The 20,310-nt window shown below is 40.0% G+C and overlaps 1 protein-coding gene across 1 annotated transcript in view; it reads left to right on the forward strand.

Annotated features, from left to right (window-relative positions):
- Positions 1 to 222: 222 nt before the first annotated feature.
- Positions 223 to 20,310, forward strand: part of Usp47 (ubiquitin specific peptidase 47) — a 101,126-nt gene continuing 81,038 nt past the window's right edge. Inside the window, exon 1 of the mRNA XM_038319622.2 lies at positions 223 to 480. Within this exon, the coding sequence (XP_038175550.1) occupies positions 442 to 480 (39 nt within the window). The 5' untranslated portion in view covers positions 223 to 441. The remainder of the gene's footprint in view (positions 481 to 20,310) is intronic.

The following is a 20,310-nucleotide window of genomic DNA, read 5'->3' on the forward strand; positions in this document are numbered from 1 at the left end:
GGGAGTCGGAGGATGGAAGAACCGGACTCCTGGTTGTGACAAAGCGTTTACACCGGCCCGCAACCAGCGTTGCGTACCCTAGGGTGGAGAAGGAGGTGAGAAGATTCCGAGCTTGCGGCGGCCACCCGCGTACAGCAGGCGCCAGGCGCCCGGCCGCGCGCCCCCCCGTGCCGAATTCTCGCGAGAACGGCAGCCGCCATTTTTCCATTGATTGCCGCGGGCCGGGGGAGGGGCGGCGGCGGCGGCGGCGGCGGCGGCGGCGCCCTGGGTCGGTGTCTGCGCGCTGGCGTCTAAGGCCTGAGCCGAGGCCTCCGCGGTTGCGGGAGCTCAGGCGGTTGGGAGGATGACTGCCACTGTCCTTCTCTCCTGAGACACCGAGCCGCCGCCACCTCCACCCGTCCCCCGCAGGCAGGGCGGAGACGAGCGGTCGGAGTCTGAGCGATGGTGCCCGGCGAGGAGAACCAACTGGTCCCGAAGGAGGTGAGGGGCCGGCGGGCCGGGTTAGGCCCGAAGCCTGCGGACCGCTCGGAGGCGCGCAGGCCCGGGGCGGGAGGCTGGTGGGGAAGAGCGCCGAGCGGCCGGCTGGACGGTGGGCGCGGCGGGCAGTTGGAGACCGCGGGCTCCCGGGGGCCATGTATCTGGGGGAGACCCCAGGCTGTGAGGGACGAACGAAGACTGGACCTGAGGAGTCCCGTCCCGCTCCAGGCGGGGGTTGGGGAGAGAGAGTGGCCTTCTTTGAAGTCCACACTTCACACGTCGAGCCGAGAGAGTTAGGGATCATTTCAAAGAAAACATTCTGGAACAGTTGCCCGTGGACAGGACGGGGTGACCATGCTGTTTCTGGGGTTTGACAGTGTATAGCTTACAGGGCTTGTGAAATCTACACCCAAGTTGAGATCTGTGGGACGGCAGACTTAACTGCTACAGAGTTTTGTTTTGTTTTTTTCCAACTCCGGTTACTTCGTTGTACTATTGGCCTGCCTAAATGGGGCCTACCCAGGATTGTTGAAAAAGTAGGGAAGTGAGACTTGAATGGGAAGGTAGTAGATAGCCGAGTTAATTTTACCATCTGAGAGGTGAAATTTTGTTTTATTTGAGTTTTTGGTTGTTCGCTGATGGTGCCAGTTTGGGTGACTTAAATTCTTAAAAGCGAATGACATGAGACTCCCGGACTTCTTGGCTTCCCCTGAACAGTAAGTAGTAGAAGATTAAAGATGGAATCCTGCACTGGCCAGTGGATTTTGACATATTAATAGTCTGGTTGACTTTATAAATATCCCCAGCACTTTCAAACATGTATTTTTAACTGCTGATCGTCAGGCTTAATGCTTTGGATTTTTATGTCTCATATACCTTAAATAGATATCAAGTGTTAAGTTGAATTAGCACGGTAGGCTCTTTATATCCATGCATGATCATTTCAGATTCCTAAATGTTTAGGGCTTTTTTTTATATTGTAACAACTCATTGCTACACCGACAGCCCCTGGCACAATGCAGAAGTGACTTTATTAGGGTTTTGTACCTATCCATTTAAATTCCCAGCTTTCATCAGATGGACAATAAGTTGATTCGTAGGGTTTTGTTTTGCTCTTTGCCGTGTAGGCGTTGGGTGAATTGGAAGTCACTATACAGGCAAGGCTAGCCTGGAACTTAGGTATTCGCCTGCCTCTGCCTCCCTAGTGCAAGGATTAAAAATGTGTACCCCTGCGATCCGTATGTTGTTTGTTGTTCAAGGCTGAGTCACATGTTAGTATTTATCTGTGAGGCACCACTAATTCTCTTTATGACAGATAAACATGAATTAGAGACCTTGCCTCTGGAACAGTTTCAGCAACTAAGGGGTGGGAGGTGGGGAAACTGGAGTCCAGTCAGTGATTTTGTACTTTGTACTATATCAAGGAAGGAAGTAGTAGGTTTTAAGAGAAAGGTAACCTTCATTTCGTTTGATGCTGGTTTCCATTCTAAGAGATAAAATTAATTCTTAGTTTCTAGCGTCTAAAAAATAGAGCATAGGTGGAACCCTGCATAAGATTACATTAGTAATTGGATTTGTGTAAGTCTTGATAGAGATATACACATATCCTGATTCGCAGGAACTTATCTGTTGTCTTAAAAACTGCTTTTGCAGTGCTTGCTTTCTCTCTTGGAAGTCTGACTTCTCCCTTATCAGATGAGCCTAACTTTTTTTTTCTTCTGGATTTTATGTTCTATTTCCTGTTCCTTGGTTTTCACTATTTTACCCATGGTTCCTGCTTCCTGAGATCACATACAGTACTGCTCTTGAGATGCAACTTTTGCTTTTAGTCAGTGCAAACTTTTGTTTTTAGCTAGTCAGATAGTGTTTTCTTATTTGTCTATTCATTCTCCTTCCAAGAGGTTACTTCTACTTCCATATTTGCTTCTGAATTACCAGGACTGTGTTCCAAAAGGGAACCAGTGATCTCTTAACCAAATACATGGACTTTCTCCCTTCCTCTTTCTTGAGTTTTTTGTATAACTAGATACTTTAAACAACGCTAATTTACCCAAAGCCTGTTTCTCCTATTCATGCTTTTAACAATCAGTTTTATTTTCTTTGTTATTCAAATAGTTGAATCATACAATGGTAAATCTGAGAGAAAATCGTGGTAATCAGCTAGTAATTTAAACTTTACTTTTGACAGGTGAGAAGTACAGCTATCAGGTTGAAAGTGACTTGTTTAAGCAAGGCCTCAGTGGCAGGTAGAAGACTAGAGTTTGGGTGTCCTGTCATTTCTTGCTTGTCCTCTTAATTTTACTCCTTGTTACCTTGTGGCAATAAGAGTAGTTTATAATTCTTCAGGTACTTGTATTTAGTGAGATGAACTGCAGAATTGGAAGCATTCCTGCATCTATTCCAGTGGACATATTAACAATCCTAGAAAAATTTATTTTGCTTCAGAAAGGCTCTGGCCCTTATGGATATGGCTTTTGATTTTGTGTATGAATTCATACAGTTGTTAAGTGAATTAAGATTATTTTGGTCCCTGAAACTCTGGGACAAATGTCCCTTAGAGAACTACTGGAGACGGCATCTTAGTGTACAGAGATTAACAAACTGTAGCCCAGCTCCTATCCTGTTTGTTTATCGGTGATTTTTGAATTGTTGAATTTTAAAAAAAATCAAAAGAATAGTTTTCTGTGATACATGGACATGGTTGACATGGGGATTTCATTATTAGGACACAGGCTCCAGGGACGGCAGCAGTGTTGAGTGGTTGCTGTATATACAGATTGTGTGCAGCTTGGTATTCAAGGCTCAGTACACTTGCTTCTGGCCACAACCTGCCTTTTCCAAGCTTATCATCTCTCTTCCCATGGAACAAGTTTTTAATGTAGACAAACAGGCTTCTCTCTAGTTTGTTTTATACTTCTGTTCGTGCTGTCCCTCTCTCCTACTGACTTCACCTGTTCAAAACCTCTGTAGTCACTCCATAAGCCTTCTCCTTTAGTTTGAAAAGTCTTGAGTATTTTTATCATAGGAATTTTTCCTTAGTAGGCTTCTGTGTTTGAGTAGAGAAAACTTAACAGTTCATAAAGAGTGCTTTGGATGTCTATTGTGGCCCCTGCATTTTATGTTGTTCAGTGGCATTCCTTGACAGCAGAAGTGGCATGTTTCTCCCTTTTGTTTTTATATATATGTTACAAGTCTAGGGAGGGTCTCTGCTGGAGTATTGACTAGTAAATATTTATTTGTATGCTTATAAGGATGTAAAGAGATTTCAAATTCTAACGGGCTATCCTCCACTTGGAGGTATTCCACAGCATTATTGGCAAGCTGATTCCAAATCCATGACTTATCCCCATAATATCTTTTTTCTTTCTTATTAGGAGAGCTCTATTATTTTAGGTTTTTGTATTGAGAGAACTCTAGATCTTTAGTGTCATCTTTTGATAGTGAGCACTGGTCAGCGTTTCCATAGGAGAGTTTTTCTCATGGCTGAAGATGAAGGAGGGGGACAGCAGAGCTCATTATTTCTATGTGGAGTCTATGTTCCTCAGTTCTTCCAATGCTTCTTGCCTATTCCTTTGGACAGGATCCAAATGGGGTACTCCTAAATAGTACCCCAAAAAGAGCAAATGGAGAGGGTGGTGTTCACTGAGGAAATCATCTCTCTTTTACTCTGCTTATGTTTTTAAATTGTGGACTATTAATTTTGGTATTGAGATTGCTTGCTTTAGTATGTCCAGTTTTAGTTACTGTTTGGGGGTTGTTTCATGCTGTTTCCTTCACAAGGTTTGGGACATAGTATGTATGAGTACTCTGCCAAGTAGGAGAAAGTTAGATTAGACACCGTGTATCATAGATTATAAACAGTAAGGTAAGGTACATATTTATTAATGTTTTGATGGCTTTTGTTTTTTGAGACAGGGTCTCTCTTTGTAGTCCTGGGTTGCCTGGAGCTTACTATGAAGACCAGGCGGGCCTTGAACACACAGAGCTCCTCCTGCCTCTGAATGCTGGGATTAAAGGTGTGCACAGTATACCTGACACTACTGAAGTTTTAAAATGGATACATTTAGCACAAAGCGCATATATATATATATATATATATATATATATATGAATGAAAGAAGTGAAAAAATATGTGTAAATGTAAATTGCATGCTTTGTTTACGTGTAAATGTCAAATGTGTTTTTGTTTGTTTTTTCTGTGCTGTCACTACTCCTTACATTTGGAACTGGTTTTGGCATCTAATGATGATGGTAATAACCAACATTTATTGAGATACCTGAGATACCAGATACTGCCACGTGTGCTTTTTGTTTATTAACTCATTTGAGGACAGCAGCTTCACAACTGTATAGGAGAGATCTCCAATGACTATTGGTTTCCCTGTCATCTTCTTTCTTGTAGACTAAATCTTTTCATCACTATCTACTAAAGACCATATCAAATGAGTAATCTTTTAATTTTAATCTCTCTTGTTAAACTACTTGGAATTGTTGTGGTGCCGCATTCATTTTTTATTTTATTTTATTTATTTTAAGCAGGGTTTCTGGTAGCCCTGACTGTCCTGGAACTCTATAGACCAGGCTGGCATCAAACTCACAGAGACCTTCCTGCCTCTGCCTTCTAAATGATTGCTGGGGTTAAAGAGGTGCACCACCACCACCCAGTTATTTTGTTCATTCTTACAAAACATTGATTTTTTCCTGTGAGAGGCTTCTCAGATAGTACCCACCAGCGTCTTAAATGGAAGTACTGATAGAGAGAGGTCTGGCACTTCCTGATATTATCATTCAATGAAGTCAAAGGAGACGGAATGCAGACTATGTGTGAGTCCAGTTCTGTTGAGAAAACAGTGGACATCTAGGTTCTGTGCAGTGCCTTAGCAGGAGGCTCTACTTCGGCATTGGTGGTTGGCATTTTTCTATGTCTAAATGCTTGCACTGTCTGACTGTAGCTTTGCATGCTTGTCATTTTTAGGTGGATATTGATGTCATACTGACATTATTACTGATGTATCACTGTGGGTCTTTTCTTCTGCCTTCCTGCTGTATTTGAGTATTGTCTTGAGTGAGCACAGTCACTTGTATGACTTCAGCTTTTGATGGTGAAGGCAGCTCAAGGCAGCTCATCTAGAGTCTCTACTTAGATAGAGTTCATCTATTTATTTGCTTTAGCTAGAATATGGTTTTATTTCCCCCTTTTCCTTTTTCTCATGTATAACTCTTCACTTAGACATTCCAGAATGTCTCTTGTGCCTTTACCATTTTGCAGCTCTGCAACTGCAATTATTTTATCACTCAGATGTTTTTCTGGGTGGTTGCTCTGCTTCCAGGATGGCTAGCCCTAGTCATCTTCAGTATGCCTTACTAGAGCTACTTTGTTAAACAGATGAGAGTTTGCCTTAGGTGCTTTACATACTTACTTAGTACCTCTGATGGTAAATACTTACCTCCGTATTGTAAACTAGGATTTTAGTAGTGTTTGTAGAGACTTCTTAGTTGTAGAGCCCTCCTTTGCTTCCCAAGTGCTGACTTTAAAGGCAACCAGGCTGAGTTCATATTTTTCAAATTTTTCTCTATTACTAGTTTAGCCAAGTGGTCCTTAATAGGTGGTAGGGAATGTGTTTAACAGTATTGGGATGTACAGAAATGAGCAGGGGATGTGCTACTAGCATCTAGTAGATAGAAACCAGGTATGCTGCCAGAGGTCTCTCTAGGGCCAGGGCAGCCTCCTTAACAAAGAACATCTGACATGGTAGCACACTCCTTTAATCCCAGCACTCTGGGAGGCAGAGTCAGGTGGATTTTTGTGAATTTGAGGCCAGCTTGGTCTGTATAAAGGGTTCTAGGACAGCCAGGGCTACATGGAGAGATCCTGTCATGAGAAAGAAAGGAAGGGGGACTGGAGAGATGGCTCAGTGATTAAGAGCACTGACTGCTCTTCCAGAGGACCCAGGTTCAACTCCCAACACCCACCTGGCAGCTTGCAACTCTCTGTAACTCTACTTCCAGGGGATCTGACACCCTCACGTAGACAAATATGTACATAAAATAAATATAAATTTAAAAAAGGAAGGAAAGGAGAGAGAGAAAAAGACAGACAGACCTGTAGCTGTGTCAGTAGGACCTCTGTTGAGAAGCCATATATCGTAAAACCTCTCTAGTGTAAATGTTTGCTCTTACGTTCAAACCTACCTGTTTTGTTTTGTTTTTTTGTCACTCTAAGAAACTGCTATGACCTTCTTACCTGCTTCAGCTGAACCTGTTTATGCTGCAGCTTCTCTGAGTTGGAGGGCACCCTGATTTACATACACAGCAAATTCCAGGTTGGTTTTGATTAAGGTGAGACCCTTTCTCAAAAACAAAAATCCTAAACTTTAGTAGAAGAAAGTTTTTCTATGAAAGGAGAAAAGAAAAAATAGAAAACAAATGAGAACAGCCCCCCAAAAGCAAATTAATAGACCTAAGCCGACATAGTTAGAACTCTAGAGAGAACAGAAAAAAAATGAAGGAAATCACAGAAATTAAAGTTACTTAAGCAAAGTTTCCAGAACAGTGAGATAAATTACAGAGTTAGCAGGACTGGCCAGAACCTAGCACTGCAGATAAAATAGACATACACTAAGGAGTGTAATGTAGACTGTTTGGAATTCCAAGGATCCTCCAGGTATTGGGGAGGGGGACGTGGGCGCTTCAAAGTAGAAGAAGCTCTTGTGTTCAACAGCATCACAAGAGTAGAGGAATGCCTTCAAAATTTAAAAAAAAAGTTTTTTCTGGTTATCTCTCTTTGAAAATGCTGGTTCTTTTCTACACATTTATTTTCTTCTGAATTTATTTCTGTTTGCTTGTGTTGCATTTTGTCTTTCATATAGGTGCTTTTTTTCAAGGATCTTTTTGGGGGGGTCTATGTTAACTTAAGAGGGGTCCTTAAAGGCAGGATAGAAATACTGCCAGCTAGTGTTTGTGTTTTCTTTGTATGGTGACATGTCTGGACAATTTCCTGACAAAGTCCCAATAGCTTAGTCTGGACTGCTGTAGCAAAGTATAATAAGCTAAGTAGTTTTTAAATAACAGAAATTTGCTTCTCAGAGTTCTGGGGGCAAGGAAGTCCTTAATAAAGGTTTTCCTCATTCAAAACCAGCACCTCTTCCTGTGTCTTATAGTGGAAGAGAGTGAGGCAGGTCTCTGGGACATCTTTTATAGAGACATTTTCTCTGTGCCCATGTGAGTTAATAAACTCCTAAACTCCTAAAGGCCTCACTTCCAAACATAATCATATTGAAGATTAGGGCTCAGTGTATGCATTCGTCGTATGTGAGGGTGTTGGTGGAGAAACCTTTAGACCATAGCATCTAGGAACACATCAGTTTCTTTTTCTTTTCTTTTTGATTTTTAGAGACAGTGTTTCTCAGTAGCACCACCCGGCCACATCAGTTTTTTGTGTGTGTGTTAGGTGAATTGCACAGAAAACACTTTTTTGGCCAGGTAGGGGCAAGTTTATGAATGGCTAATGGGAGGTTCCTAGAAGTCTTATCATGGAATATGTAGATGATATTTCATTTAGTTTCTCAGTTTTTCAAAAATGACACGCACTTTCTTCATATTTACCTGGTTATTATTTTCAAAGGTTGTTCAGGCTTTTGTCGGGAATTGCTGAGGAGAAGAGGGAACCTGGGGTTCAAACTGCTTCTTAGATTTCAGTCAGTTCTCTTAGGATATCTGAAATGGTCAGTTCACAAGGCTCCTCTTTTTTTAAAAATGTCATTGTGGATGAATTGTAGTTTGTGTGTACCTTTCTAGCTTTTTTAACCTTAGCATTTCCAGGACTGTGAAACAGTTTTCAAGTCAGAATCAGCCTTATAACAAATGAGTAACCACAGTAGAGAAATTATTCAGATGTGGGTTTTTTGTTTGTTTGTTTGTTTGTTTGTTTGTTTGAAACACGGTTTCTCCTTGTAGCTCTCTGGCTTGTAGACCAGGTTGGACTTGAGCTCACAAAGGCCTGCCGCCTGCCTCTGTCTCCTGAATGTTGGAATTAAAGACATGTGCCATCACTGCCCAGCTAAGGAAATTTTCAGGTTTTTACTAACAGTTATCTTTTTTTCTGATTAAACTCTTCCATTTTAGACCAAGGAGAGCCCTTTCTGTTTGGCGTCCTCACTCTCCAAGTACTTCCTAATTCTCTGGTAGCACACAGTGCTGCTTCTGTTCATCTTACATTCTCCCCACCCCAGCCCTGGACTCCTTGAAGGACCTTCCTTTGCTAAAATATAAGCAAGCACCTATCCGAAGTGCCTGGCTTGCCGCTAAGCGGGTGTGTGGCAGTCTCTCTCATTTGCCTGCCATAGTCAGTACCACTTGCCTTGCTTTTTAACTTCTAAACTCCTGTCTGTTTCTTTTAGGTTTATGCTCTTGACTTTTTTTATTTTCTCTTTTTTTAAATATAGTTGAAAAGCACAAAGTAATTGCACACATGCGATCTGTACTCTTTAGCCTGACGTTTTTAACGTAGTGTTTGGTCCTCTGGGTATGCCAGTTTTGTTTGACTCCCATTTCACTCCCCCACTTGCTGTTCCCAGATACCCCATGAATTTATGTCACTCTGTGCCCAGTCCTGAGTGGATATTATGAAGTGTTTATTTTTGTTATCCAGTTTTAAGTAACTTTAAATGGGTGAAATTGGATGTTTCATGAAAATCAGTATTTTAAGTGTTTTCTGAGAATTCCTAATTCTTTTTTGTTTTAATTTTATTTTCTCCCCTTTTGGATTAGTGATGTAACCTTTTTATGTTTTGTGTCTAGATACTATAATTTGGGAGGTGGCAGGATGGGAGTTTCAAACATTTCTAGATCAGTAGAGCTAAATGTTTGCCACATTAGAAAGACAGACTGTTGAAAATAATTGCCAAAACAAACAAGCATAAAACAACATTAATATAATTAAATACTTAGAAGAAATTAAAGTTCCAAAAAACTATCTTCCACTTAAAAAATTCCTTATTATTAAGGATCTTCAGTCAGTGAGTTTAGGTGTCACATATAGAGGCATAGTTCTTCTGTGAGCCAGGCACTTCAGGTTTGTGGATCTTGGTGGCTTAAATCTGAGGCAGTTCTGTGTTAAAAAAAATAAGAACTTTCACCAAATGGGTGATTAAAAATAATGTGATTGTCCTCATCAAGATTTTTTTTTTTTTTTTTTTTTTTTTTGGAGACAGGGTTTCTCTGTGCAGTCTCCTGGTGGACCTCAAACTCATAGAGATCCACCTGCCACCTGTCTTTGTCTCCCAGGTGCCAGAATTAAAGGCACACACCACTACACCCCTTCACCAAGATTCTTAAAGATACTCACTGCCCTACCTGACTCCTGATTTTCTATTGGTATAATGTAGAGGGGTGGAAAGTAATTCTTCTGTCTCAACCCAATTGTGTTTTCCAACTCTGAAGTCCCAGCATCATATTTTTTAGAAATTGAAATTGTGTACCTTTATTGTAAGTTGTTACTGGTGTTCATCCTTTGCCCTCAGACAGGACAGAATTCTAGTTCAAAATACCAAGGGCCAAATACCTTGGGCAAATTACTTAAACTCCTGTAAGGACAAGAATAATGACCTGCTAATGTGGGAAAGGGTTGCTCAACAGAGTATCATGCAGTTATTACCTCCGTCCTTACTCCTGCGTACCAGCATCCTGTGCTGTGCATTGTGCAATAAATGTTTGGTGATTAGATTTAAAGGTAGAGTTCTGATTACGACTCATCAAGCTTAAATATCTTTATATCCATACTGCTAATTTTACGTAATTTTTAGATTTGACAGATTCTTTTCTGTGATCAATTAAGATCTATTTTTGTTGCTTCATTTGAGAGCTGGAATGTGTTATAAGAGTACAGATACTAAAAATTAAAGCAAAGGTTTATTGAGCTATGAAATCCTGATATAATATGGTTCGATATATTTAAGTAGTTGTTAAAATAATTTACTTGATTAGTGGGTGCCTTAGTAACTTCTTTATTGCCATGACAAAACACTATGTCAAAACCAATTTATAAAAGAAGACATTTAATTTTGGGCTCAGGGTTCAAGAGGGTAAGAGTCCATATCCATCATGGTGGGAAGCGTGGTAGCTGGAGCAGTAGCTTAGAGCTTATATCTGGTCCACAAGCAAGAAGCAGAGACAACTAACTAGGAATGGCATGGATTTTTGAAACCTCAGAGCCCACCCCCAGTGACATACCTCCAACAAAGCCACACCTCCTAATCTTTCTCAAACAGTTCTACCAACTGGAGACCAGGTATTCAGACACATGGCGTCTATGGGGGCATTCTCATTTAGACCACACATAGGTTACTTGCTCTTGTAAGGATTTGGTGGACTGTCATTGCTAATCACAGTCCATGTTGAGAACTTCATGGTGATGCTCATCTTCTTTAACTCTGGGGTAGAATTATTGACATGGACAGAAGATGCTGTCTCTTATCAGTTGTGCTGTGTTTCAGATCTAGACTGGAATGTTGTACCTTACTGCTGTAAGACCTATAGCCTTTCAGGGAACTGTGCCTTCACTATTACATGTAGTGTTTATTAGAGAAAATTAAATAAGGGCCGTAATGTGATGTTAATTTTTAAAAAAAGGCTAAGTGATATAATTAAGAAAAGATTTTAAGAGAAATCTTTTAAAGACAATGAGTCTGATACCTTTGGTAAGATGATAGGTTTACTTTTAGGGAAACCATGAGTCCCCAGCTTCCATTGCTGAAACAATATACCTGGCATAAACAAAAGGAGGACTTTTTGGCTTACAGTTTCAGTCCATGGTTGTCAATCCCCATTGCTGTAGGCCTGTGGAGAGGAAGTGAGGAGAAGAACCATTAACCTCATGACCACTGATGAGTAGAGACTGAGCAAGTAACCAAGGGACTAGATGAAGATATATTCTTCTAGAGCAGCAGCTTTCAACCTGGGGGTTGCAACCCCTTTGGGTGTTGAATGACCCTTTCACAGGGGTTGCCTAAGACCATTGGAAAACACAGATGTTCACAATTCATAACAGTAGCAAAATTACAATTATGAAGTAACAATGAAAATAATTTTATGGTTGGGGTCATCACATGAGGAAGAACTGTATTAAAGGGTCGTAGCATTGGGAAGGTTGAGAACCACTGTTCGGGAGTGTGCCTCCAAGGTGGCATGCTGGAATACACCTATAATTACAGAACTTGGGAGGTAGTAGTGGCAGTATCACAAGTTCATGATCATCCTTAACTATGTAGAGTTTGTAGACACCCTGGGTTTTATGAGAGCCTGTAGCATGAATTCTAACTGTTCTTAATGATAAAAGCTCGTAGTTAACTATGGGGTGAAAGCTGAAGGATCAGAGAAGCAATGACCAGCCACTAGAGTTCTTACCTTTACACCATTGCTCAGATTAAAGAGGTGATCCTGTCCTCTGACTGCCTAGACTGCTTGCTCAAACTGCAACCTCAGACTGACTGCCACTCAGTCTGCCTTCACAGACTGAATGCAGTACCTTATATTCCTCTCTGCCCAACCATATCACTCCTGTCTCCACTTCCTTGGGATTAAAAGTGGGTGATCCCAAGTGCCAAGATCACCTTTGTATGAGCTCTGTTATTGAGACTGGATCAGTCAAGTGTTGCCCAGGGTGGCCTTGAACTCACAGGGATCTCTCTGCCTTCAGGCCTCTTGTCTCCAGAGTCCTGGGATTAATTAAGAGAGTGTGCCTCCACTACCTGGACTCTAGTGGCTTAGCTCTGTACTCTAATCTTCAGGCAAGCTTTATTTATTAAAATACAAACAAAATATCACCACAAGAGACAATGTTTCAAAACAGACAAAAATGCCTCCCATGTTCCAGTAAGTCTCACCTCCTGGTTTCTGCCAATTGGCAGTACTAAAAATCTATCCATTGATGAACCAATTGATGGTGAAGAGTCCTCAGGCTCCAGTCATCTTACCAGGGCTGCCTTTAACCCAAGAACCTTCAGGGGATAGTTCAGATTCAGAATGTAACAATCATGTTTATGATTTAAGAGAAATTTTTAATATTACCAAAAAATTGTAGTTTTACTTATAAATTCCTTTGTCTTGGGCGATACTTATTTAATGACATATATACTCTATATTTTCTTAATGTAGATCTTTGTTACTCTTAATTTTGAGGATTTCATCCAGTTCAAACCTGGAGCTAACACCTGTCAAGAACCAGAATTGCAAATATAAGAAATGGCCTCATTCTAGATGCCAGTCTAGCCTAAAAGAGAGAGTGACGTGATCAGACAAATGTGCACTCCAGAGATACTGTGGGGCCGTAAAAGGGAACAGCTGGCTTTACTTGGGAGGTTCTAAGAGAATATAACGTTTGAGCTGAACCTTAGAGGATGAGTATACAGAGACTGAGAAGAGCTGTCAATTGCAGGGAACAACATTGAAAACATAAAAAGTTGTAATGCATTTTAGGAAATGACAATTGCACTGTGGTTAATGTTTGGGCTGAGAATTGGTGCATAGTTCTGACAGGCTGTGTCTAAAAGTTCCAGAGGCTTTGTTTTATCTAGTAAGGTTTTAGATTTTTATTTTACAGACATCAGGGGGCAAGACATGTTCGTTTTTGTTTGTTTTCTAGAAGTTCACAGAATACTTTAATTTTTATACAGTTTAGTTACTGAAACTTGCTTTTGAAAACAGTTTTTACCTAAATATTATGTCATTTACATCAATATTGAAATTTACACATAATGAAAATGAGAGGAATGCTTACTAATAATGTCTCACCAGTTTCTTTTTCATTTGAAATAAGGTAATTAGATACTTTTTTGTTTATTAATGAAATGTTTTGCATTTTAGTGTATTTCTACAAGAGAATTATTTGCTAGGATGACCTTGGACATTATTATTTGATGACTCTAGATAACACATGCATAGCATCTTGAGTAGGCTACCCAGGTAGGTCTCTCTTGCCTCTAGAAAATGAAACCAGCTGCAATCTGGTGGTGGGGTCATGTCCAGATCTGTTTGCGAAATCTTCAGCAGTTTCTCACCTACTGCTGTAAGGAAGCTTTACAAGTGAGAAGTTAGTGTGCTAAGAATAACTTCTGATTTTCACTGCAAGCCACACACAGACCAGCATGGTGTGCTTCTTTCTTAACCTTGTGCATTGGGGTGTGTTGGCGAATGTTTCTGCAACTGCTCTTTCCTGAGTGTTTTCCTTGAATCTCTTTGTGAGCCTTGGGCTTGATAAGAGCCCTAATATATAAGATAGGGAATTCAGGGCTGGAGAGGTGGCTCAGAATTGGGAGCAGATACTGTTCTTTCAGAGGACTTGAGTTTTCTTCCCAGCACCCATGTAGGCCCTCAACCTCCTGTACCTTCAGCTCCAAGAGATCAAACACCCTAACATAGAGTACTAGTCCCTATTAACTCTGTTTTCCACTTCTTTCTGGACTAGAGGGTGACCTTGGTATAGCAACATCAGAGTGGTTCCTGTGGCACCTCTCAGGAATGTTTTTAATTGGGAATAATATCCTAAGGATATCGCAGAAAACCTTAGAACTTAGAGAAGTTCTCTCCTATTCAGCCTTCTCTCTCAGCCAGATCCTAGCTAGTTGTCTCCAATCTGATTGCTTTCCTTAGGTTTTGCTGTGTACCTCATACATTTTTAAGTGGAATCACATAGTGTGTGACACTTTCTTTATTTTTTATTTTATTTTATTTTTGGTTTTTTTTTTTTTAAGACAGGGTTTCTCTGTAGTTTTGGAGCTTGTCCTGGAACTAGCTCTTGTAGACCAGGCTGGCTTCAAAATCACAGAGATCCGCCTGCCTCTGCCTACCAAGGGCTGGGATTAAAGGCGTGCACCACCACCGCCTGGCACAGTGTGTGACTTTAGAGATTGATAGGTTGTTACTTGTCTCGTGGGGTTTTGTTATTGTTCCTGAATGCTACAGTTTGTTTATATATTTACCAACTAACAGACACTGGGGTTATTTCTCTCTTGTTGCAGTTGTTTTGTTTTGTTTTTTGAGACAGGGTCTCACTTCATAGCCTTTGCTGACTTGGAACTTAACTATGTAGACCATGGTGACCTTAAACTTACAGAGATCAGCCTACCTTGCCTCCCTGAATGCTGGGATTACAGGTATGCACCACCACTCCAGCCAGGCTGTTACTACAATTTTGATGATTCTGAATAAAATTTCCACATTGTGATCTAGAGGGTAGGAGAATGAGGTTGACAAGGATATGCTTTTTGTATGGAAAGTTTCTATTTAACTTTGTAAGAAACTGCCAAACCCATCTGAAATGCATGTACCATGTTCCTAGTCAAGGAAGTGCAAGAACCCCAGGAACTTGGCATACCTTTGCTCCTTGGCAGCATCAGGGCCTTGTTGTTTGTTGTTTGTTTTGTTAAGTCCATATTTTAGCTCTTAGTATGAAGTAGTGTGATTTTGATTTTTATCTCTCTAATGACGAATGACATGGTGTAATTTTTGCCTGAGCTTGATTTGGTTTCTTAGTAAATCTAATCCTGCATACTTTGTGCAGGCAATGAACTTGATAAAATCAAGAGAGAGGGGAACAAAAGACTATTCTAAAGAGTCAGTGTGACAGTTTGATGACACTAGTAAAATTTCCTGGGCTCTTTGAGAAAGGAATTTGCATAGTACCTGATGATGAAAAGGATAATGGCTAGAGAATCAGAAAAAAGATCAGTAGTTTAACTTCTTCTGAGTGCTTTTCTGCTTGTTTTGTTTTGTAGAGACAGTGTCTCTACATGGCTTTGGTTGTCTTGGCACTCTCTCTATAGACCTGGCTGGCCTGGAACTCACAGAAATCCTCCTATCTCTTTGCCTCCCAAGTGCTGGTTTTAAAAGTATGCCCCACCACACCCCACTGGGTCCTTTTCAACTGTCTCATGAGGGAGTATGATCACATAAGCTAGAAAGGTTGTTTCTAATTCAATTACATATCTATACAAATTTTGCTTATCAGATTGAATTTTAAGCCCTTGTGAGAAGTTTGTGCAAATGAAAACAAACGACCTTTTCACATTTTTTTCAATGTGATAAAATTTCTACTTTCTCTTTATGAATAATCCTTTGCATTTTGAGATAGTATATATGGTATTATAGTCAAGGATTAGGTGTTTCTTAAACCTGTTCTGAGGAGGTAGTTCCATAATGATATATCTAGCTCTCATGGCATTATGATGCACTATTATGTAGATGAATTTATCTTTGGGCCGCCATCTCACAAAAAATGACACAGAGACTTATTATTATATATGAAAGCTTGGCCTTACTTTAGGCTTGTTCCTAACTAATTCTTATAACTTAAATTTTAACCCATATTTTTTTAATTCACAGTGTTTTTTGTTGTTGTTTGGGTGTTTTTGTTTTGCTTGTTTGTTTTTTTTAAGCAGGTAGTAGTTTATTTTTTTGTTGATATTTATTGAGCTCTACATTTTTCTCTGCTCTCCTCCCTGCCTCTCCCCTCCCCTCTTTCAGCCCTCCCCCAAGGTGCTTGTTTGTTTTAATGTGTCTAGGTTACCTTTATTCTACTCTCTATTCTGCTTTCTGTCTGGCCGATGACTCCACCTTTCTTCCTCCCATTGCTCTCTCTGTCCAAAGTCGTACCTATACTTCCCGTCTAGCTCTTAATCATTTAACTTTTTATTAAACCAGTCACAGTGACACATCTTCACACAGTGTAAAAGAATATTCTACAACATTATTAGAATCTAGATGGCTATCAAGAAGTTCATTTCTGATACCTGACCTTGAAGACCCTGAGCCAGAGCTGGGTAGAGTGGTGTAGGGATTACCCAAACAAAAGCAATAATCACCCTGAGGACTCCAGCCAGGTGCTCTGACTTCAGCAAGGTGCTCTCGTGCCAAAGGCCAGTCATAGGGATGGACAGCTTTTAATTTTAAAAATCTTAACATTTCTGAAATGGAATACCTTCATAATCAGAGCATTCTAAGACTCTTGTAGTAGTTTTCATCCATGCATTTTAAAGTAAAATGCATGGTGGGCTGGGGTGTACCTTACAGTGCTTGCCTCTGAGTTCAATCCCCATCACCACAAAATAGTAAGTATGGTATAATAGACAGTAGGTAGGTAAGCAGTCTTTAGAACACAGAACATTGAGAACCTGTGGACAAGTCAGTTGTATCACAAGCTGAGTCACTCTTGTCAGCAACAGCCAACTCATAGAGATACCTAAGCTGAAGTCAGAAGCACAAATGACAGGAATGGTAAAGGACTTAGTATTTTACCTCTTGAAAATAATGTTAGTTGCTAAGTTTGTTACTTGTGCGTTTTTAGTAGATAACAATGACCAACAGTAGAACTATTCAGCAGGCAGCAATGGGAAGACCATGAGCAGAGGAGAAATGATGTTTGTTGTAGTTTTCATGCAGCAGACAGGTTGACCTTAGCAGTTATCTGAGGGCCTCTTGCTCCTTTATTATTGTAAAATAACATACTTGGTCTGATGACCACCTTTGGATATTATTTATGTTGTGTGTGTTGGTAGGTTGGATTTTAGTTGTCAAATATACCATCATAGTTAAATAGTTTGCATGCTAGTTGTGCTGGCTAGTTTTATGTCAACTTGACACAAGGTATAGTCACCAGTGAGGAGGGAGTCTCAACTGAGAAAATTTCTCCTTAAGAGTGGGCTGTTAGTAAACCTGTGGAACATTTTATTAATTAGTGATTGATGGTCCATTTTAAGTGGTGCCATCCCTGGGCTCGTGGTTCTGGGTTCTATCAGAAAATAGACTCAGCAAGCCATGAGGAGCAAATCAGTAAGCAACACTCCTCCATGGCCTCTGGATCAGCTCCTGCTTCCAAATTCCTACTCAACTTGAGTTTGTCTCAGTTTGGGTTTCTATTGCTGTAAGGAGACACCATGACCATGGCAACTCTTATTAAAGAAAACATTTGATTGAGGTGGCTTGCTTACAGTTTCAGAGATTCAGTTCATCTTGGCAAGGAGATTGGTGCCATGCAGACAGACATGGTGCTGGAGCTGAGAGTCCTACATCTTGACTCTGAGGCAACAGAAAGTCAACTGACTGTCACACCAAGTGAAGCTTGAGAAAAGAGACCACTGCCCCCATAGTGACACACTTTCTCCAACAAGGCCATACCTAATAGTGCTACTTTCTTTGGGGACCATTTCTTTCAAATCACCATAGTCTGTCCTGACTTCCTTCAATGATGAACAATGATACGGAATCAAATGCACTCTTTCCTACCTAAGTTGCTTTGATCATGTTGTTTCATGCAGCAATAGAAACACTAATCACTAGTCTTTAAAGTTCTGAAACTTTCCTGAAAATGAGCTACATGATTAACATGAGTTCTGGAAGTTTATGTCAAATATTTTCAAAGACAATGGAATGTAATTGCTTGAGGGATAAAAACACTAGTACAAAGAACAGGTATAAAAGTATTTATAAGCATACTTTATCCAAGTCAGCCTGTATTTTATTACTTGAGTGTTTTTATGGTATGTAATTTGGAAATATATGCCATATATTGACATAATTTATAACATGTTTATTAGTTTAAAGTCAGAAAATCTACCATGGTGCATTGAACAAAAAAAATTAATGAAAATTTATTTATCATAGACTTTACCCACAATTTCTTTACACTTTATAAACTTTAGAATAGGCACAGAGTGGGTTTTGTTTTTAAGAAAATTCTGTATATGAGGATTTGTATTTAGAAAACAAATTAAAGCAGGGGAATGGGTACCATTAAACTTTACCAAAATAGTAAAATTCTTTACTACACTATTTTTTTCAAAATTGGTTTTAAAAACTTCCACTCTGTTTTTTTTTGTTTTGTTTTTCGAGACAGGGTTTCTCTGCAGCTTTAGAGGCCTGTCCTGGAACTAGCTCTTGTAGACCAGGCTGGTCTCGAACTCACAGAGGGTGCGCCACCACTGCCCGGCTTCCACTCTTTATTTTTATTTTTATTTATTTATTTTGAGACAGGGTTTTTCTGAGTAGCTCTGACTGTCCTGAAACTCTGTGTAGATCAGGCTGTCTTTGAACTCAAGAGTTCTGCCTGTCTCTGCCTCCCAAGTACTGGGGTTAAGAACATGTGCCACCATACTTGGCTATTGAAAATAAATTTTTCTAAAGGGTTCTTAAGGAATACTAGGCCAATAATAACTGCTCTATAATTCTTATTGCTGATCATCAGTATTTTAATATAATTTGGATATGGCACGTTTGCTTAAATTTTCAGGATATGGGGGCTGGAGAGAAGGCTCAGAGGTTAAGAGCATTGCCTTCTCTTCCAAAGGTCCTGAGTTCAATTCCCAGCAACCACATGGTGGCTCACAACCATCTCTAATGGGGTCTGGGTGCCCTCTTCTGGCCTGTAGGCATACACACAGACAGAATGTTGCATAATTAATAAATAAATAAATATTTTTCAGGATATATTAACAGATATCTTCCTACTTGTTTGTTTGCTATTCTGTATCATATGTGATCTTTTTAATGTTAACTTTTAAATTAAGTGAATCATTTGCTAATGTTTGAATTATCCAGATTTGTCCATAAGAACAACAAGGGATTCTTATGTTCTCTTGATATATCTTGAATACTTACTTAAATACTTAGTTTTTTGTACTTTCTCAGACTTTTCTACCAGTACTTCTGCATCCTAGAAACTAAAACCAAAGACACAGATGTACCTGCTGCTAGAAATATGCCATTGCTTCTAAGTTTTCAGTGGGAACAGATAAATAAATATATGCATGTGAGCATTTGTAAGAGTGGAATGTGTCTTTTATATCACCAAGATTTCATAATAAACAAATGGCTATATTTTTTAACATCTTTTGAAAGATTGTTTATTTGTATGTATGTGTGTGGGCTTACACATGCCATTGTAGTCACATGGAAATCAGGATAACTTGTGTTTTTCTTATACCATATGGATTTCAGGAATCAAGGCTTGGCAACAAGCACCTTTACCCACTAAAGCCATCTCACTGATGGGCACTTAGGCTTCTTTCACTTTTGGGTTGTTATTAATATACAGTTATGAACGTAAGTGTACAAATATCTACTGGTTAGCTCTCTTCAGTTTTTGTTGTTGCTGTACCTAGAATTAGAATTTCCAGATTTATAGACAGGTTTATTATTTTATTGTATATTTGTTGTTATGTAAGCTGACCCATTTACTGTAGGAGAGGTATATCTATGGCTTTTCATTTCCTCAGTCTTTTGACAGCAGACTTGGCTATGACAGCACAAGTGGTTCAGATCCAGGCCGGCCAGGCATTGTTTTCATGTGGGGACCGTAGTACCAGATACCAGAGGCCCATATCTTCACCTTGGTCTTGTCATAGAAGAAGCAATTGTTCTTGAGTGTTGGTATATTGCAGTTTTCTTACCATTTTCCTAAGCATGGCACCACAGTAGGCCCCAGATTTATTGATGATCCTGATGTTCTTAGTGCATTCAGCCATGTCACCATGACTTAGGCTAAGTGTAGACAGAAGTTTCTGTCCTCATTCCCACAGCCATTCAGTTCTAAGTAAACACTCAGAGATATTAATTATAAACTGTTTGACCTGTTGCTCAGACTTATTACTAACTAGCTCTTATGCCTTAAATTCACCCATAATTCTTTTCTGTGTTTAGCCACGTGACTTGGAACCTTTTCTCAGTAAAGCATTCTCATCTTGCTTCCTCTACATCTGGCTGGTGACTGAGTCTCTGACTTTCCTTTTTCCAGAATTCTCTTAGTCTGATTTCCCTGCCTATACTTCCTCCCTGGCTACTGAC

This window comes from Arvicola amphibius, chromosome 1 (genome assembly GCF_903992535.2).
Source record: "Arvicola amphibius chromosome 1, mArvAmp1.2, whole genome shotgun sequence".
Lineage (NCBI taxonomy): Eukaryota > Metazoa > Chordata > Mammalia > Rodentia > Cricetidae > Arvicola > Arvicola amphibius.